The 18,296-nt window shown below is 37.5% G+C and overlaps 1 protein-coding gene across 8 annotated transcripts in view; it reads left to right on the plus strand.

Moving 5' to 3' along the window:
- The window catches only part of FARP2 (FERM, ARH/RhoGEF and pleckstrin domain protein 2), an 85,035-nt gene that overhangs the window by 32,971 nt on the left and 33,768 nt on the right, over positions 1 to 18,296 (plus strand). For 5 of the 8 annotated variants that reach the window (XR_005822562.1, XR_005822563.1, XM_040567425.1 and 2 more), the window contains 8 exons: positions 1,457 to 1,535; positions 3,458 to 3,555; positions 5,776 to 5,890; positions 13,603 to 13,750; positions 14,227 to 14,322; positions 15,704 to 15,867; positions 16,014 to 16,082; positions 17,997 to 18,054. Coding sequence is in view for 6 of the 8 variants with exons in the window: in XM_040567425.1 (XP_040423359.1) it covers positions 1,457 to 1,535; positions 3,458 to 3,555; positions 5,776 to 5,890; positions 13,603 to 13,750; positions 14,227 to 14,322; positions 15,704 to 15,867; positions 16,014 to 16,082; positions 17,997 to 18,054 (827 nt within the window). In the remaining 2 variants the exon portion in view is untranslated. The remainder of the gene's footprint in view (positions 1 to 1,456; positions 1,536 to 3,457; positions 3,556 to 5,775; positions 5,891 to 13,602; positions 13,751 to 14,226; positions 14,323 to 15,703; positions 15,868 to 16,013; positions 16,083 to 17,996; positions 18,055 to 18,296) is intronic. The other 3 variants (XM_040567429.1, XM_040567428.1, XM_040567430.1) reach the window with 1 other exon arrangement.

An 18,296-nucleotide genomic window follows, 5' to 3' on the forward strand; every position in this document is an offset into this window, starting at 1 on the left:
CTTGTGTGTAATTAACAAGTTTAATTTCCAGCCTCTGTTTCTAGATATCACGCCCTAATTAGGGATCAGTGGTTTAGTTTTTTCATTCACCAAACCTGTGGTAACTCAGGCCGAGTTGGCTGTGGTAGTCTGAAAGTTAGTTCTCCAAGGAAGGAAGCAAACTTCATTGTTCCTCTGCTAACAAATGAGAGGATAGACGTGTTAAAATCCTATGGAGAATCATACACCTCCCTTCTTGGTGGCAACTGAGAACGCGAGAGCAGGAGAAAACCGATTTCTCTCAAGTCGTCAGGGGGAAGAAGGCAGGAGGCCTGGAGAATTCCCTGAGAATTTCCTGGTCTTCGAATTTCTTGGGATTCGTTCCCCTGCAGTCTCACTGGTACTGTCGTAGCATTGCGCTTTGTGGCACAGATCTGTGTGTGAATGAGAAATGGGCTCGCCGTTACCTGAAGCAGCTGGCCCAGGGATGAAACCCAGCATCAGGGACTGGGCCACCTCCCACAGTTCCTGGTGGGTTGGTGCAGGCAATCTGTTTACAGACGTCTTACTGTTCGGACTGACTGCAAAACACTAAACCCCTTCTGCTTTAAAAGCAGACAAACGAGCAGAACAGCAGTATCTGCTAAGGGCCCAATGAATGGCTGGGGTAATGTCTAACAGTCCTCCAACAATACTGGCATGAGGCTGAGACTGTTCATGGGGTCTGGTCGCAGCGGGGTTTTCTTGCCGCAAAGCACTTTGCGGAGCTGCTCTCCAGGGGGGCGGCTTGCCTTGCCTTGGGCTTGCTGATCCCGTCCTGATGTTTCCTCCTGGGTCAGCGCAGGGTCCAGGTCATGATGTCTTATTCTGAGTAAAGAATAGCTGCTGCAGCTGAGAAAGGTAATTCCAGTTATCTCAGATTCTGTTTAGATTTAAACCTAAATTAGGTTTTTCTGTGTTGCCTAGCTTGATGAGGTCAATGGCAAAAAAGGGCTGAAATGGGCTTTAACGGGCATGCTGGCAGCGGGCTGGCAGGGACCGTTGGTCCCTGTGCGCAACCTGCTGGGTCCAGCTGCCCTCCTGGGTTCCTCTCCTGGGCAGCTCCTGGTGGCAGCCGCAATGGGGGGAGCTGTGCAACGCGGCTGCTCCGTCCTGTTCTGGGAATGTCCCGCAGGATCATCTGCGATGCTTTTGAAAGCGGTCAAGTAGCTGTTTTGTAGTCCTCATGTTGCACAAAATAATTTTACTGTGTTCAATGCCCTGGAACTATTATATATACATAGTTTTAAAAGGAGCCTTTTTGCTGTACCTGTATTGATATGGATTATCTACACCCCATAGGACCACCATAGCCAGCTGGCAAGCTGAAAGCTAGCTAGACTTTGTGTGTTGTGTTTCTCTGGATGTTGGAAAGCATAATATGCAGGTGCTTACAAAGATCAATTTTTTTTTGTGAAATGACTAACTTTTCTTATAGGACCAAAGACTACAATGCTTCGTCTAGCTGTAAAGTTTTTCCCACCAGACCCGGGTCAGTTGCAAGAGGAATATACGAGGTAAAGTATTTTCTGAAGAATTTGGTTTGCATTATCTTCTGGAATAAAAGGAAGGTAAGAATAGGAGGTCATTGCATCTGTTTCCAAGCAAGACTTACGCTGAAGATAAGTGAAAGAGCACTTTTAAATAGTGTCACATTTTTAATGTGTTGGCAGAGAATGTTATCAGAAAAAACATTTTTCAAAACAGAAAACAGTACAAGTTAGGTCTTGCCAAACATCACGGTATCAAAAGAGACGGGGTACAGGGGAAACACGTATAAACGGAACCTATATAAAATAATCAGTACATATTTTAATAAATGATTTATCCTTTAAGCTGCAGAAGTCCACGTTTTAAGTATACTGCAGCTAGCAAAGACGCTTTACTGTTCAGATTTATCACTGGTGCTTATAATGGGTTACTTTTGCCAGTTGCTAACTTTGGGTGAACCTTTGGTAAATTAAGCAGACCCAACTACTCACTAGCACCAGTGAGTGTGGTTTGAAATCTGTGCTTGTTAAAAGGACTTTTTTTTTAATGTTTAGAGAGCTTCTTTAATGCTTTTTCCAGATTTACTATGTTTATTTGGAATTCTTTTTATAGATTCATAAAGGTTCCTTATTGTCATCCTTCAGATATACTTAAGAGCAAACAAGGATGATAACTCCTGTGATGCGATTGCCTCTTGTAATGATTGATATTACCTAAGTATTTCCTTTACTCCCGATTTTCTTATCTTAATTACTGTTACTTGTAGGAATTTCCTTAAGAATATACCTTTTTGGAGCAGGAACTGTGTTTTTCTCTACTTAGTATTTGTTGTGGAATTATGGTCTGTGTTTAGAGCAACAAGGTATTTCATAATGCTATTAAGGACATGGATGCTTTATGGTAGCTGTATTGAAGAAGCCAATATTGCACAGTTAGATATGCAGAATGCAGAGTGTATGTTATAGGATAGTCTTTAGTAGCTTCTTACACTACCTAAAAAAAAAGCCTTCAAAATGTATACATTTTATTATCTTTTTGCCTTGAGAATCTAATGCATAATTATTTTAAAATTAATTTTCATTTTAAAAAAAATCTTTTGTTCTCTTTCAGAGATTTTAAGTATTTGTAAAGTCTTTAAAATTATTTTTAATAGTTGAATAGTTCGTTAAAGAATATTGATCAGTCTATTAGTTTAGGTTTATAATAATAAGATATTGCTTATTTACTGCTGCCTATTTACGCACTTTCTTCCAAGTAAAAAGAAAAGCACAAAAGACTTGCCAACATTATATTCATAAAACAAAAAAAAAATACTGGTTTAGGTTCTAAGTTAGTCCTTATCACTGCACTTTCGATCCTGTCATGTTCTTCTTCTTTCCCTGCATTTTTTCAAATAAACCTATTCCTGTTTAACCAGTGTTTTGGAAAATACTTTGGTAAATTATCATAGTGCATAAGAAAAGGCAGTGTAATTTCTTACTGTCTTTATAGACTGCTGACATTATTGTCCTGGAAAATGCAATCACCGAGTAAATGAATTGTGAGCAAAAAATATTTTTCCTGACAAGACACTAGGATCAGTAATGTTCTCTCAGCTCCATTCTAATAAATAAAATCAATTGAAGTCTTCCTTAAGTTTCTTTCCAGCTAAAAATTACAGCTGCTGTTACTTCACAACTCAAGCTGGTTAAAGAGTGTGGTTTTCCTTCTGCTTCCTTGTTCCAGTGTGTTCACTTACGCTGATAAATTGCACTGTGCAGCTGGATTAGTCATGGGTTTAGTTTTATTTGGATGTCCTTGTTAGCAAGGCTTCCGTTTTATGTTGTTTTTGGAGAGCAGGAGAATTAGGAGATGCTCTTTTTTTTTGTTTGTTTTTTTTAAAATACTGTTCAATTGTTTTAAAATTCTTTCCCATGTCAAGGTTGTACTTCTTACTCTCTCTTTTCAGGTATCTGTTTGCATTGCAAATCAAGAGGGACTTGGCAGAAGAACGACTAACCTGCAGTGACAATACGGCAGCTCTTCTCATCTCTCATCTTTTGCAATGTTAGTATCGCCACTGTGGTGGCATCAGCTGATGCTGCTATTGCTAAGTTGAATTTAAGAGCATACAGAAGTTTTTGCCTGCATTCTGATAACTAGAAGGGTTTTGTCTTGCAGTGTTTCTTTTCCATACATGCAGTAAACCTGCTTGTTTTGAACAGTGGGATTACAGTCAGGGCTAGCTAGTTCCTGGTGTTGTGGGGAGCAGCTGCTATTTATGTACAAGATAACTTTGGCTTTGAGGAGATTGTACAAAACCAAAACCCCTGCGTGTTCTCTTGCTCTGGCTCTGCAAACGGGGTCACTGTCAGACAGCTGTGCTTCCTTAAGTTAGTTTCTAAATTTTCCAGTGGCTGGAAGGTGATGAACATACAGAGATTGGGCTGACGTTTCAGAAATAAAACTAGAAATGTGAGAGAACAAGTTCAACACTAGAGTTGTCAGCAGCTTTTTTCTTTGGAGGGAGTGGAAGTGGAAATTGGAAGCAATTGATTTGGGAGCTCTTCATGTTTCTGCTTACTCAGTCTGTAAGCAGCTAAAGAGCTAAAAATGTGTCCTTTAAGTCAAGCAGGTTGAAAGACTGATTGGTTTTGAGACCAAATGAGTTCAGCTTAGCCTGCCCTTTCAAGCAGCAGCCAAACCTGTAATATGAGCTGCAGAAATGGGGTTTTGTGCCTCCTTGCTTACTTGACACAAAAGCTTTTAAATTATACCTTTTCATATGTGTACTACTAAGTAGTTACTAGTTCTCTACTCCTAATTAGTTTTTTAAAACATAATTATAATAATATTAGTTAGTTATCTTTTGGAAGACCAAAACTGTATTATGTATGTGGTTAGTGAGTTGCACAACTAAAATTTGCTAATGATTTGTCAAAACTTTGCAAATGTTTTAGGAACAATTCCAGGACAGCATGGAGCTGTTGAGCAAATCGCAGTGTCCGGCTTTGCTTATCTTGTTCTTACCCTACTAGAAAAGTAGAAACAAGAAGGAATATGATTATTTTTAACATAAAATTATTTTATAGAAGTACCTTTCGTTTTTGTTGTTGTTTTGTATGCTGGGTTGATTTTAAACAAGATACTGCCATGTTCTGTTAAAGAACAGCTGTGTTGGATGAGATTATTAGTTCATGTAGTCCACTCTCCTTTTTCTGACAGTAGTTAATAGCAGATGCGCTGGGGAAGACGTGAGAAACAGAACAAGCATCTGGTGATACTTCCATTACTGCATCCATCCAACATTCTTTGCATGTGACCTTTCAAAGTCAGATTGACTCCTTATCTCTTTGTTTCCCTTTCCGAACTTTGCTTCATTGTATTTCTCAAATTAGTTTTTGAATTTGCTTATATTTTTGGCACCCTCCCATGAAAATGAGCTTCACAGCTTAATTTTTCAGGTTGCACAGGAAAACTTTTTTCTTTTTTCTTTATTTATTTTTTACTTTTCCAGCAATTATGAATTTACCAAATGAAATTAAAATGCAAAATTTTATGAAATTTAATCATATATCTATATATTTTCATTCAAATTGTAGTTTTATATACATCTGCTGTAAGTCCTGTGTGCCTAATGCTATTCTTTTCCAAGCAAATGACTTCTGGTCTCTTTCAAGTTTTATTAGATGGAAGCTGTTCCATACTTTTAAATCTTTTTTTTTTTTTCTGCAAATCTCATCCTAAATCTACAGTGTCATTTCTGAAAAGTGTGGATATGTGAAGAGGAGGCCAAAAATCCAGACGTAGGCACTATCTGAGTTTATAGAGACACACAAGACTTCTTTTCTTCTTGCTGTGTATTTAATTTTGGACCGTTCCTAAAATTTAATTTGCTGTCTTACCAAGTAGGATTATCCATAACTATTGTTATGTATATTTAAAATAAATAAATAAATATGCAGGTGTGGTGTGAGGCATTTGCAAAGAAGGCATGTTTAGACAACTGAGTTTTTCTGAGAGTCCCACATCTCTGACTTTAAACAAGTCTGTTTTTCAAGCAGTGTTCAAGTGCTGCTGTAACCTCCAGAAAGTCTGCTTGGGGTAGATGTGTGCATTTTGTAAAGTGAAGCTGGATACAAAGTGTAATGCACAAACTGGAAACGCTGAAAGGAAAATATAGTCCAGCTCTTCGGGTCTCCCCCAGGTCCTTATGAAGCATTTTCTGTCCTTCTTCCTTTTCCATTGCTTCTTTGTATTTTAACATTGTTTTATTTTCTGTAATAGCTGAAATAGGGGATTTCGATGAATCAGAGGATCGGGAACACCTAAAAACAAACCAGTATTTGCCAAACCAGGAAAGAATCCAAGGGAAGATCTTGGAGTTCCACAGGAAGCACGTGTAAGTGAGGGGGACCAGGGACATGGAGCTGGGGAGCTGGCAGACTGGCTTGCTGGAGGTTGAGTACTCTGTGTGATGGGATGGCATTAAAATGCACATGCTGAACACCAGTTATATCTAATTAGAAAGGATGGATGTAGCAATAGTTACTATTGATACTTTTTAAATGAGAAGTTTTAACATGTTTTAGCTGTTTTATCTGTGAATATAGCAATGCAGCTATTTAAACTGGGAGAACAAGACACTTTGTCTGAGGGCAATCTAGAGGTTTGTGTGTGCTGACTTTCCCATACACATGTGGTTTAAATTAAAGGCTTATGGCAAAAGGAAAGCCACAATGAGAGTGTTATTTAAACGTCTACACTTTTCCAAATCCAGTGGACGTTTGGTAGCGTAGTGGGCATTTATAAGAGGACAGGTGATAGCAAAAGTGAATGTTTGTTTTTTGTTACACAAGTTAAATGTGTATTAATTGTAATATGGCTATGAGAGCGGGAAAGATAGGAGAAGAGGCCATAGTTGTTGGACAATAGCTTTTCTCAAGTAATATTACAGTGTACTTTTAACAAAACAGCAAAGAAACCTATCATGAGCTTGTAATAATGGTTTGTATTTCTTCAGCATTTCAGGTTTGCAAAGGTTAAGTTTAACTTGTCAAGTACGTGTGTCTTGCTTTTGCCTAAATAATTAGAAATAGATTACATTGTACTCTTTAAAGCATGAAGAAAATGGAGAAGGATAGAGGAGGTAGGGGAGAAATAACTTTCATCAGAATTTATGCAATACCTGATTTTATAGTCAAAGTATTTTTGAAATAATTAAAGTTTATTAGGGACAAAGGAGCTATTCACCACAAATATAAAATTAATTTGAAGACAGTCAGGAAGTGCAAAAATGAGTGCTTTATTATTAGAAATGTCCACTTCTCCCACATCACACGTGTACAATACAGGTAGGTCGTATGTCTTCAGTCTTGTTTAGCTGGTCTTAAAATGTGAAGATATGCTTAGTCAAATATTTTGAGAAGTAAAAAGATTTGGAGTATGAGACATGGTGCTGATGAAAGAAAAGTCCACCAGTGAAGAGGTTCCGTTGCAACCAAAACAGTACTCAGAAAATCAGTGTTTGCACTTCATGACCTAGATTTGCTACAACTATGTTCTTTTTAATCTTTTTAAGCGTGCAATGCTAACATTGATAAGAAATTTCAGACTATTACCTGTCGTGACTGGTCTTCTAACCTCACTCATGAGGTTAGAACCTCACTCGCTCTCAGAGTTGACAGGGTAAATACTGAGATGTTTAATAAAATGGTGATAGAAGCTTGATTTCACCTGATAGGTCTGTCTTTTCTGTAATTTTTGAGATCTTGTGTATTAGGATTTAGCAATTTGAAGTGCTTTTATAAGGTGTGAATATCAACACATGCGATTTAATGCTCATGGCTATGCATCATAATCCAAATACATTATTAGAAACTTGAATTTTCCTTTCACTCTGCTTAGGTAAACTTGGGGATTGTTGCTGACAGACTTTCTTTTAAGACAGAACAAGGCGGTTTTTCAGGGCAGCACCTGTATTTAAGGTTAAGATACATTGCATAATATTAAAAAAGTATTTCCTGACAATTTTAATAATTAATTGCAGTTGTAGATTTCTGATTATCAATACATATGGAATTTCAGCTTTGTTGAATCTCGATGAAATAAGATATTTGTTAGTTGTTTTCTACTTTCGAAACTTTGAGGTGTGGGTGGGAATTATTAAGGAACAAACCAAATGTCATTTTAAAGTAATTTGAAGTAATTTTTGAAGGAAATTAAAATGTGTGTTAGGATTCTTCATCATGGGAAAAGGTAGTTGGGGGAGGAAAATCATTTACTGCACAGAAATATTTCATTATTTCTCATGTCAAGAGAGAGAAGTGCTGAAACAAGTCAGCAAATAGCTTCAAAGCAAATTAAAAGAAAAAGAGGAACATCCTTTTCGTACAACTCATAATGACCTTGTAGAACTTACTGCTGCAAGATGTTGTGAAGCTACAAATGGGTTCAAGGAGGGTTTTGATAATGTTGTGTGTTACAGGCTGATGGCTTTCAAATTTGAGATGAAATGCGTGAGATTGTAGTTTTGGAATAAATACATCCAGACCACGCAAAGAACAGTCTTTGGTTGATCGTGTGGCTGGATCTGATTGAATTGTTTCTGCTTGATTGCAATTTTGTTTTGCTTTTCTTGACAGAAAGGCAGTGTCTGTCCTGACTCAGGGACTGGTATTTTTTTTTAATTAACCTTGGGCTTTTCTTCTTTTTTCTTTTCTTTTCTTTTTCCCTCCCCAAACAAGCTATTTTTCATCATTCTATACAATAAAGGAAATTTTATATTTTCGCATAAGAGGAAGAAGTCAGAGGAAAGTTAAAGGAAAAAGATTTCATGCTTCATAAGTGTACTTTTCATTAGTTTGATGATAATTGTGTCTAACATAACCATATTGTTGAAATGATGGCAAACCTTCCCTTAAAACCATGTTTTTAGAAGCATGCCTTCAAAGCATTTCAGATTATAAGCATTTAGGCTAGAAAATGTTACAGTCAAATATCAGTGATACCTGAGTAGTGTCAAGGCTTGCTTTAAATCTCCTTGCTTCTTTGGAAAATTTTTCTTACACAGATTTAATTTTGGAAGCATTGCGATCCTAAAAATAGCCAGGACTTCCTTACACGTCTCTTCTCTCTTTCCTTACCCAGTGAGTATTGGCCACGCTTTTCCATTTTTAGTAAGAGTTGTGAAGGTCCCGCGTTTTCTCAGAGTTTGCACATATTTTTCCGCATTTCCATGTTACAAGGAGCAAGTGGAAGCATGGACCTTATCCATTTGTCTCCTTCCTGCCAATGTGAAGCTCTGCTAAATGAGCAAAATCTTTCTTCTCTTTTTTATCATGGCTTTGCTTTGTATTTTTGTTTTGGGGTTTTCTTTTCACTCTGTTTCCTTCATTTCACTGTATTTTCCCCCTGGTTATCTTTGCCAGACTGCTGTTTTCTTCAGCTAATGATTACTTTTGAAAGAGACATCTTGTAAGTTTAGCCTCCTGAAAAGGGAACCCATTTCTGATGAGATGGCTTATCTCCAGATCACTGCTGCATCATCTCCTCTCTTTTTGTTTCTCTGCTCTGCAGCCCTTACTTTGTTTTAAACACGCTTACTCATATACCAGTGTGCTGTCGTTTTCTGTGCAATACCAATCTGGGAGCATCGATCTGGCTTTCTCAGGCTGGAGTCACAGCAGGATTCCTTCTGGCACCCAACGTGAGTTGTGGACGTGGGAGGATACATATGGCTTCGCAGGGGATGCTTCATCTCTGTGGCGTGTCTCTTCACATCAGAAAGTTGTGTTCTGATGTCACATAGCTTCACCGTAACTATTAGGACTGATAGAAAAGGAATGCAACAGAACCTGTGTATCCGTTCTGTATCAAAAGAAGGGCAAATCTACTGAGGAGGTTGTATTCAGAAAGATGGGATTCTAAGCTTATCTTCTATTAAATATGCTTTTTTTTCTTTTACAAATACTTATTTTTACTTTCAGAAGTACAAAAACAGGGGTTTTATATTTAACTTTGCAGTAAACAAGATGAGTTGTATTTTTGGTGCAGTGTGTTAGTTATTTGCTTTGGTGAAAGTCTGAATTAACACGACCTATTTTACTTGTATGGTACGTTTATACTCTGAAGGTGCTGTATTAGTGGTTGTACAGTTAAATCCAGGTGTCCCAAACGCTCAAAATCTAATGCTTTCTGCCTTCCTACAAGTAATGTAAGTAGAGTGCCTGCTGGGAGGTGATTGTAGTCCAGAATTAAACATCAGCGAGTGGATACCTGAAGAGAGGTGTAGATTCTGTTTTGCTTGATGGATTTCTCTTTTAACATAATATGTTTGCCTTCAAATGGCTCTGGTTTTTGTGTGTATGTGAGTCAGGAAAGAAACAGAAGATTTGTTAGATTTATATCTATTTCCATTTACTGTTAACCCTCGTGTACTTTCACAATGTGTTAGCCTGGTTGTCTGTGATTTAAATTATTTTGAAACCAGGATGATCATAAATTGTAAATTAGAAAAACTGCAATTTTAGATTGCATCATAGCCTAAACTATCTGTGAAAATACAGCATTTTGATTACGTGATCTTTAAAATTCTGTATTAATCACAGATTTTAAAAGCTCTCTACATCACAGAACATTTAACAGCATGTTTTGAAGCAATTGTCCTGATTGCCACATGAATATTGTAACACTTTACAAATATTTGTCTAGATGAGTGTACGTAAGGAACCTTTATATTAAAACCTATTGCACTGACAGCAGTTTTTGCTGGAAAATACTTGTAAAAGGTAGTCTGTTGTCCATTGACCTGGGGAAGACTAAGCAGATTTATCTGCTTAATGGATGAACAAAATTAGACCAGATTGTTTTCGGGCTGGTCTGTACAGCTTAGTCTCCAGCAAACCTCTGAGGGTAATTACTCTGAAACTGCTCCTCATTTGTAAACGTTTGTTGTGCAGCGAGAGCTGCTTGGCATCGCTCCTAGCTTTCTGCACTCCAGACTCTTCCTTGTTTGGTAGGTACGGGCAGGTTTGTGTATGAGGACACCCTTAAAAAATTCTTTATTGTTCCTGAGATGCACCATGCTCTTGCTTGTATCTGATGGATCAGAACATAAAATACAGGCATTCTGCATCAGTTATACTGGGCAGTTCTTCAACAATTTTTAATAACATACTTTCACATTTTCTGGTTGCTATTTATACTGTTTTTTTCTTCCCTCCCCTTCCAGCCTCAGCAACCTTAGCATCCTCTCTAAAGACAAAGCATTGCATTCATTCTTAATGCAGCTCTATTCAGAAGAATTATACCAGGAATTAGTGTGGGTGGTAGCACAGTGTGCCTAGAGTGGAATTCAAGAAGCTGTGGCCAAAATTAATATTTATGATCTAACTTTTTTGTCTTGTCTTGTATGTTTAATAAACAGAAAGCATGTTACTGCAGCTATTTTGACACCATTAAGGAATCTGGAAGAAATGCTAGTAATGCTTGCTTTATTACAGCATTACTCATTTCAGTAAGGGAAAGAGAAATGTGCTTCACCAGTTTAAGCTCCTAGACATAACTAGCATACGTGGTGTTAATACTGCTTGAAATACTACTCCACTGCTCTTTATGGAGTTTGGTTGGCATCTATTTTTCCATTTGAAACTAGATTTTTGTTCCTTTGTGCTTCACAGTTCTTTACAATTGCTTTATACATACATGGTCATGTAATTTTGACATTGGGATAAGGTTGGAATTTGCGAAGTCAGGAATTTCACTGAATCCTTGCTTTCTCCAGTTGGAGGGGGGAAAAAAAGGAAAAGAAAAAAAAAAAGGATTTCCTGTTGTAGTGTTGTGGATTTTTTTCTCCAGAATGAATAAGGCAATAGAAAACTGTTGAAATCATATCGTCAAGTATATGTGCTTTCAGGCTTACTTTTCTCAGTGCCCTTTTATGTATGTGTGTGCTTTAGACTAAGGAGTATTTTATACTAAGAATCAAAGAAACATTATTTCTTCTAACTTCCATTTAAAAAATGTTATAAAAAGTAAGTCTTTTGACTGTACTCTTGAGTTTGAGATGTGAATTTCTCACATGCAGTTAATATAAATATTGTAGTCATTCCTGTTTTACTACATTTAAATGTTAATAACCATTTACTTCAACATTCTCCATTTGTATTTAAAAGAAAGTGGTTTAATCTAAAAGATGGCTATAGATAGGTAGAAGGAGAATGTGTAGGAAGGCAGGCCAGGGTAGCAGGAGAATTTATTTGGAACTGATGTGTTGGTTGGCACTACATGGTACACAAAAATAGATCATGGGATAAATGGTTTGTCATCTGTTTTAATGAGATGAAAGACATTTATTCAAGGAAGGCAAGCCCTCGGAAACGGGATTTTAAAAATTTGTCTTTGACCGTGTGTGCAGGAATCTAACCTGGTTTCAGCCCTAATTGGTCCTAAATAGAATAATCATTGGTTTTATCTCCCATGTCTCCCTTGTGGCATTACATTTATCCTAGCAAACTTGTATGCTGCAGGAACACTTCCACCAGTGCACGAGTGTGGATGGCTGCTGCAGCTCTTGCTTGGAAGGAATGTAATATTTGTTATTTCTCATCATTTTCAGCAGGGAGACGGTGGTGTCCCCCGTATGGCTGCAGCTGATGCAGTCCTGCCAACCAGTGCCCCAGCAGCTCCTGTGCTGCTTGTGGTGCTGCGATGTTGGTGCTGGAGAAGGCCTTCAGCCTCGCTATCACAGCCTGCTCTCCTGGACCACGTTTATGCCCCAAATCGGCCTGCAGCATTGTCTTGCCGTGCTTTTAGTTTAGAGACTGCCATAGGCAGTCAGTGTGCCAACAGGCTTGTGTTTGCATTAAGGGCTTTCTTATTTTGCAGCCTAATGGGAGTACTTTGTACAGCAAGAGCTCCTTGATCTCCACAGCAGCTCTGTTTCCTCTCGGAGTATCCTAAAACTCCAGTCTGGACCCACCCAGAATGATACAAGCAGTTTTGAATCATAAGGAAAACGTCTCACCAATATAAGGACTGGTATTTCAGTGGATGATTTTAAGAGCTACGTTTTGGGGTGGTCCATATTGTGGTGTCCTGGTCCTCACAATTATTGTCTCAGTGGCTTGAGAGCCCTGCCCCACCTGTGTGTCAGGGCCAAGAAGGTGTTTTAGCGGCTCTGTGTCTCCAGCTCGAAGGGTTCCTCTGCTCCTGTGTTCACTGTGCAGAGGAGCCTGACCGCAGCCACCCCTGCTTGCAGCAAGCCTGCTGCTCATGAGGCAGTAGCAGGAAAATGTGCAGAAACCCAGCAAACTCCCCCTCGTGGAGAAAAATGTGTGGAAAAAGAAATACCGGACATGATGTAGTACAGGAAAATAAATTTTCATGTGTTGGACTTAGCAAACTTACAGGGAAATAAATGGATGCTGAATCTGTGACTGGCGCTTGACAGGATCTGTAATACTCTCCTTACTTGCTTGGACTTCATGCATGCTCAGAAAGGGGATGCTGTGTTTGTATAGATCTTCCTCATGGTTTCAACATCATTTCAACAACAAATGATACTACAGAAACAATTCTAAAAATCCTTCTCTTGATTCCTTGACAAGGAGGAAATAAAACACCCAAGACTGGGGGAAAGGATTACACCCAGACGTGCTAGTGTAATAGTTCTAATGCAATCCTGAAACCCTACCTGAAACTCTTGCAGTGTTTGCTTTGGTTTTGTCATGCTGGTTACGTAAGACTTCCATCTCTCACTTTTTGTCTGGTTAATATTAATGTGTATACAAGCAAGAAGAATAAGGGGTATTGTGGATTGAATTCGCATTTGCTGAACTTTATTGTTCCTAAATTGAAAAAGCTGAAGCTGAATTAGTTAGCATTTGTTTCAGTGCCTCGGTCTGTGGGACGTTTTAGGTTGGTCATCTGCTGTTGCATGTTCCTCCTATTAAAAGTCTCAGTATAGTACTTAACGTGAAGTGAAACTGCCAAGCTGGATTAGGCAGAAAATTCTGCTTTAGTGCCAGAGTCACGACTTAAGTCTTTTAGCTATGTTGTCAGTGTTGTACAACCAAATTGATATTAAACCTTTCTTTTTCTTCCTCATGACAGAGGTCAAACTCCGGCTGAATCAGACTTCCAAGTGCTTGAAATTGCTCGGAAACTGGAGATGTATGGCATCAGATTTCACCTTGCATCTGACCGTGAGGGCACAAAAATTAACCTAGCTGTTTCACACATGGGTGTGCTGGTATTCCAGGTAAGGTGGGCAGAGCCTACTGGGTGCATCTGTCTCTTCATTAGCGTGCCTTGGGAGTAAGTCTCATTTTAATTTCAAGTGTGTCTGATTGTAAAATATAGCACATTTTTTATGGTCAACAAAGTGTCATTTAGGCCCACAAATTATTGTATTAAGTAAAATGAAACCCTAATCTTGTACCATAAGATATCCTGAATATCTGTGGGGTTACAATGTTCTTTTCCATTCCAAGTTTCTAGGTTTCCAATCAGTTTTCTAGTGTCTGCTCAGAGACACACATACATTGTAAGCTTTGTAGTTAGTCTTGTACTAAAAGATAAAATTGCTTAACAGGATATTGTTACAAGAAATAAGAATTGAACAGAATGGGACGGGGTGTGTGTGCACATGCATGTATCTATATGCCTGCATCAGAATTCTGTTTGCTGCTCTTCTGAAACTTTTGCAAACTTCTAACTATTATTGTTTCAATTCAGGGCAATACAAAAATCAATACCTTTAACTGGTCAAAGGTCCGAAAACTAAGCTTCAAGAGGAAAAGATTCCTTATTAAACTCCACCCAGAGGTCTGTGTAAGTTCTGCCATAATAACAGACTTGTCAGTGTTGAAAAAAATATTTTTTTTTCTTACGAAAAATTTTAGAGTTTTTAATTTTTAAAACATTTTCAGAAAACTAGGCTTGGCTTCACTATTCAAGTAAAAATATTTACTTTCTCACTCCATGGCTGTTATCAAAGATTTTAGCTTTGTGTATCAGCCTCATTGTATCTCTGACATAGGCATACATGTGTGTAAATATGACAGAAAAAAAAAATTGAAGTCAAGTATTTGGTGTGTAATGTCTGTATACTTTTACTCTGAAAAAGTTGTATTTAATATTTTTCTTGGATATAAATGGCTCATATGAGCCCTCTGTTCCATTATAGTCACACTGAGCTGAGCTAAATTAAGCATTGACATAATAAATCTTTCTGTTTCAGATAAAAACTTGTTAGGGGGTGCTTTTGACTGTAGCTCCTTAGGAGAACAATCTAGTACGCTGCTGATACAAAAGATGTTTACTTTCTATGACTGTTCTATACAGGAACTTGTTGAATGTAAGCTGCTTGAATAAAAAAAAAATCTGGTACAGAATCTCTTGATTCAAATATGAATAAAGTAACATGATATGCCTCAGGAAACAGTAGTTGGCTGAGATGATATTGTTGGACCTTACTTTTAAGAACTACGTGATTGGTCTTACTACAGCCTTTTTTATATGTCTGTATAGCAGAAGTGTTATTTTTCATGCTTGGCTGATTTATGGTAGATGTTTTTTATTGCGGATGTCATCAAAGTTACTGGTGCTTCCTTTGTTACTTCCACACTGTAATACAGGTTTATGTTCAACTTAGGGTTGTATTAGAATGGAAAAAAAATATATGGGCATCATATAGCTATGTGTAGCTCAGAAATTTGAAATGGGACAGGTTGGCTGCATATGTCTCACAAAGAGACCCTCAGAAATGTTATGTGATAACTGTATTCTGATGTATGCAGCATTTTCCTGCCTCTTACAAATCTCATGAAGTGAGAGACAAACATCAGAACTTCTAAGGAAAAAGTATTTTAAAATCACTAATTATTCACTTCAATATTTTAATTTCTTTCAAATTGCAAATTTTACAATCAGTGTTTCTTAACATGGAATATATCCAGCATGCTACTAAAGTCTTAGTTGAGTGCGTTTAAGCATTTTTCCATTTTCCATGTTAACAAATATCTTTGAAAGCTATTAAACGATTTAAACTGCTTTCAAAATCATATCCATTGCTTTAAAAAATATGAGAAGTGATTTAGCAGAGTACTGTATCTCACTATAGTTGAGCCTTTTTGTTGAGATGTATTTGTACTTTCCTTTTCTATTCCGTTGCCATTTCATGTGCTACTTGGTTTTTGTGTTCTGTTCCCAGGGCCCATATCAAGATACGCTGGAGTTTCTTTTGGGAAGTAGGGATGAGTGTAAAAACTTCTGGAAAATCTGTGTTGAATATCATACATTTTTTAGGCTCTTTGATCAGCCAAAGCCAAAGGCTAAAGCAGTCTTCTTCACCAGAGGGTCATCATTCAGATACAGGTATGAAGAAACATAACGAATTTATTAAAGCTGAATTGCTTGTATCTTAGAAAATGAGATCAAAAGGAAAAAGTATTCTAAAATAATCTCATTTATAATTTTTATTCACTGCATTTCATAATGTTTGTTCTTTTATGGGTTGACAGTGGACGAACACAGAAGCAGCTAGTGGATTATATTAAGGACAGTGGGATGAGAAAAACTCCGTATGAAAGGTAAATGCAAATCATTTTGTAAGGTGTAATGTAGTTGAGACTTTCACAGTACCCTTATTTCTTAAATTTCAATGGTTTTAAATGATTCTTGGAGGCATTTTCATTAGCTGACTTCTTCATTACTAAGGCCTGCTTCAAATTTAAGGTAGCTGAACTAAATTTTTTGCCAACTTGTAATCGCATTACGATGTAAAGAAGCGTATAAAAGTTTCAGTATTGCATTTTAATTTAAGTGGGCAGCGAGTGACTTAGAAATCTAGAAGTTCAGTGTATTTTGAAGACGCATGTATGTCACCCTGTTCATGTGTTTGAGCAAGGGGTAGTGGTAATTAAGAGCCCTGTTTTCATCCATTCTTCCTGAAGCTAATGTAGCCTGATGCTTTTCAATGTTGTACTTCCACATATTAACAGTGATGAACCTATTGTGTACCTGTCTCCCGTGTCCTAGTATTTATATTGTCAAGAGGTAAGACAGTTCAACTTGCTAACTGGGCAGTGAAAGAGGTTTGTATATATTATTTTGCAATACAATAACTGTTAGAGTTGATTTGACTCTAGAAAGTCCAAAATAAGTTTGGGAACAGCGCCACAGGGAGAGTGGTCTCCTTTCTTGGCAGTATTAAGCTGCAAATATTGAGTCCTCATCACTTCATCGTCATTGCTTTGCAGTATTAGAAGTTAGAGTGGCTTGATAGAAGGACACCGAAGAACAGCTGAGGCAGTAACATCAAACTCAAGCTTAAATCCAAAATAGCGTTGTCATAGTTCTCAATTCCTGAACACGATTTTCATCATATTGTTACTTTCAGAACATAATGCAGCTAGCATCCCTGGGCAATAGTGGGTCATTTCTCTTGCGTAGAGGTTGCACCCTGAGGTCAATCTAAATACTGATGGTGACGATCACTGCTATTTACAGATATTACCTGATGTAGGATATGATGTACAGCAAAGTAATTTTAAACAATACTCAGTAATTAATATACATACCCTTTTTGACCTTGTGTTTAGTAATGTACAGATGGAAAACTGAAGCATAGTTAAGACTGTGTTTAAAATCACACGAGTAGCCTGTGGGAGAGCTTACAGTTGGTCTTGGGTTCTGCAAGTATGAAAGAGTGACCTTAAATAGTCATTTGTTTCTAAACACATACATAAGGAGTGTGCATTTTTATTAAGAAATTATGTCACTTAAACTTGACTATGAAACCCATTCTATCCACATGTGGGAAACTCTTCACAGTTGTTTATCTGAAAGTTTATAAGAGCTTAATAGGAATTTCAGAAAGTTTACATTTCATCTACTTAATGTCTTGGACTACAGTTGAGCTCCTTTGCTGGATGACAAGTGTCACTTGTTTAGTACTAGATTGATGGTTGGACTTGATCTTAAGGATCTTTTCCAACCTGGATGATTCTGTGATAGGTTGATTTTCTAGTAAATGATTGCCATGGAATAACTTTAACCATGACTGTGATGCAGGATACCACTTTTTTGAGTTTAACATATAGAATGTTATATGCCATTAAATAGATGGTTGACCGAAATATTATTTATAATCATTGTTACAGAGTACAAATGAATAGTTTCAAAACCAGAATGAATTAGAAGTTTATACTGATGACAAAGGAAGAAACTAAATCTGCTATTTAATCTATCCTTTTGCCCCGTGTTGCTTTTGAGCTCAGTGGTATGAATGGTCTGGATCTTGCTTCTCTGTATGTTTCTTACTCCTGTGTTGTTCAATTTAGAACAATTGTCAATTTTAAAATCTTGAACTAGTTATCAACAGAACGTAATAAAATACATCTTGAGACTTTTTTTATTGGCTATTAGAATATAAATAGCTGAAGAGGGAAGGGAGAAGGCTGATTGATGTCTTGGATGCTCACAGGATGCTCTCTTTTCTGCAGGAGGCACAGCAAAGTCAGAGTGTCCACTCATGCTTCAAACACAGACGTGCCAAAACAGGTTAGTTCTGCAGTACTGTAAGCAGTGCAATCAGTAGAGCTGACAAGCACCTTTCCAAGGTGACTGCATAGGAAGGTGATTAAGTGCAGTTCTTGTCTGGAATCAGTTGCACTGTTTAATCTTTGTCCCTGATGCATAATTTTTCTTCTTTTTTTGCAAGTAGTAGCAGTTTTGATAGTTGTAGCTTATGGAGTCTAAGGTGAATATTTTCCTTTTCAGAGTTCAGTTTAACTCAGAAGATG

The sequence above is a fragment of the Cygnus olor genome, chromosome 9, assembly GCF_009769625.2.
Source record: "Cygnus olor isolate bCygOlo1 chromosome 9, bCygOlo1.pri.v2, whole genome shotgun sequence".
NCBI lineage: Eukaryota > Metazoa > Chordata > Aves > Anseriformes > Anatidae > Cygnus > Cygnus olor.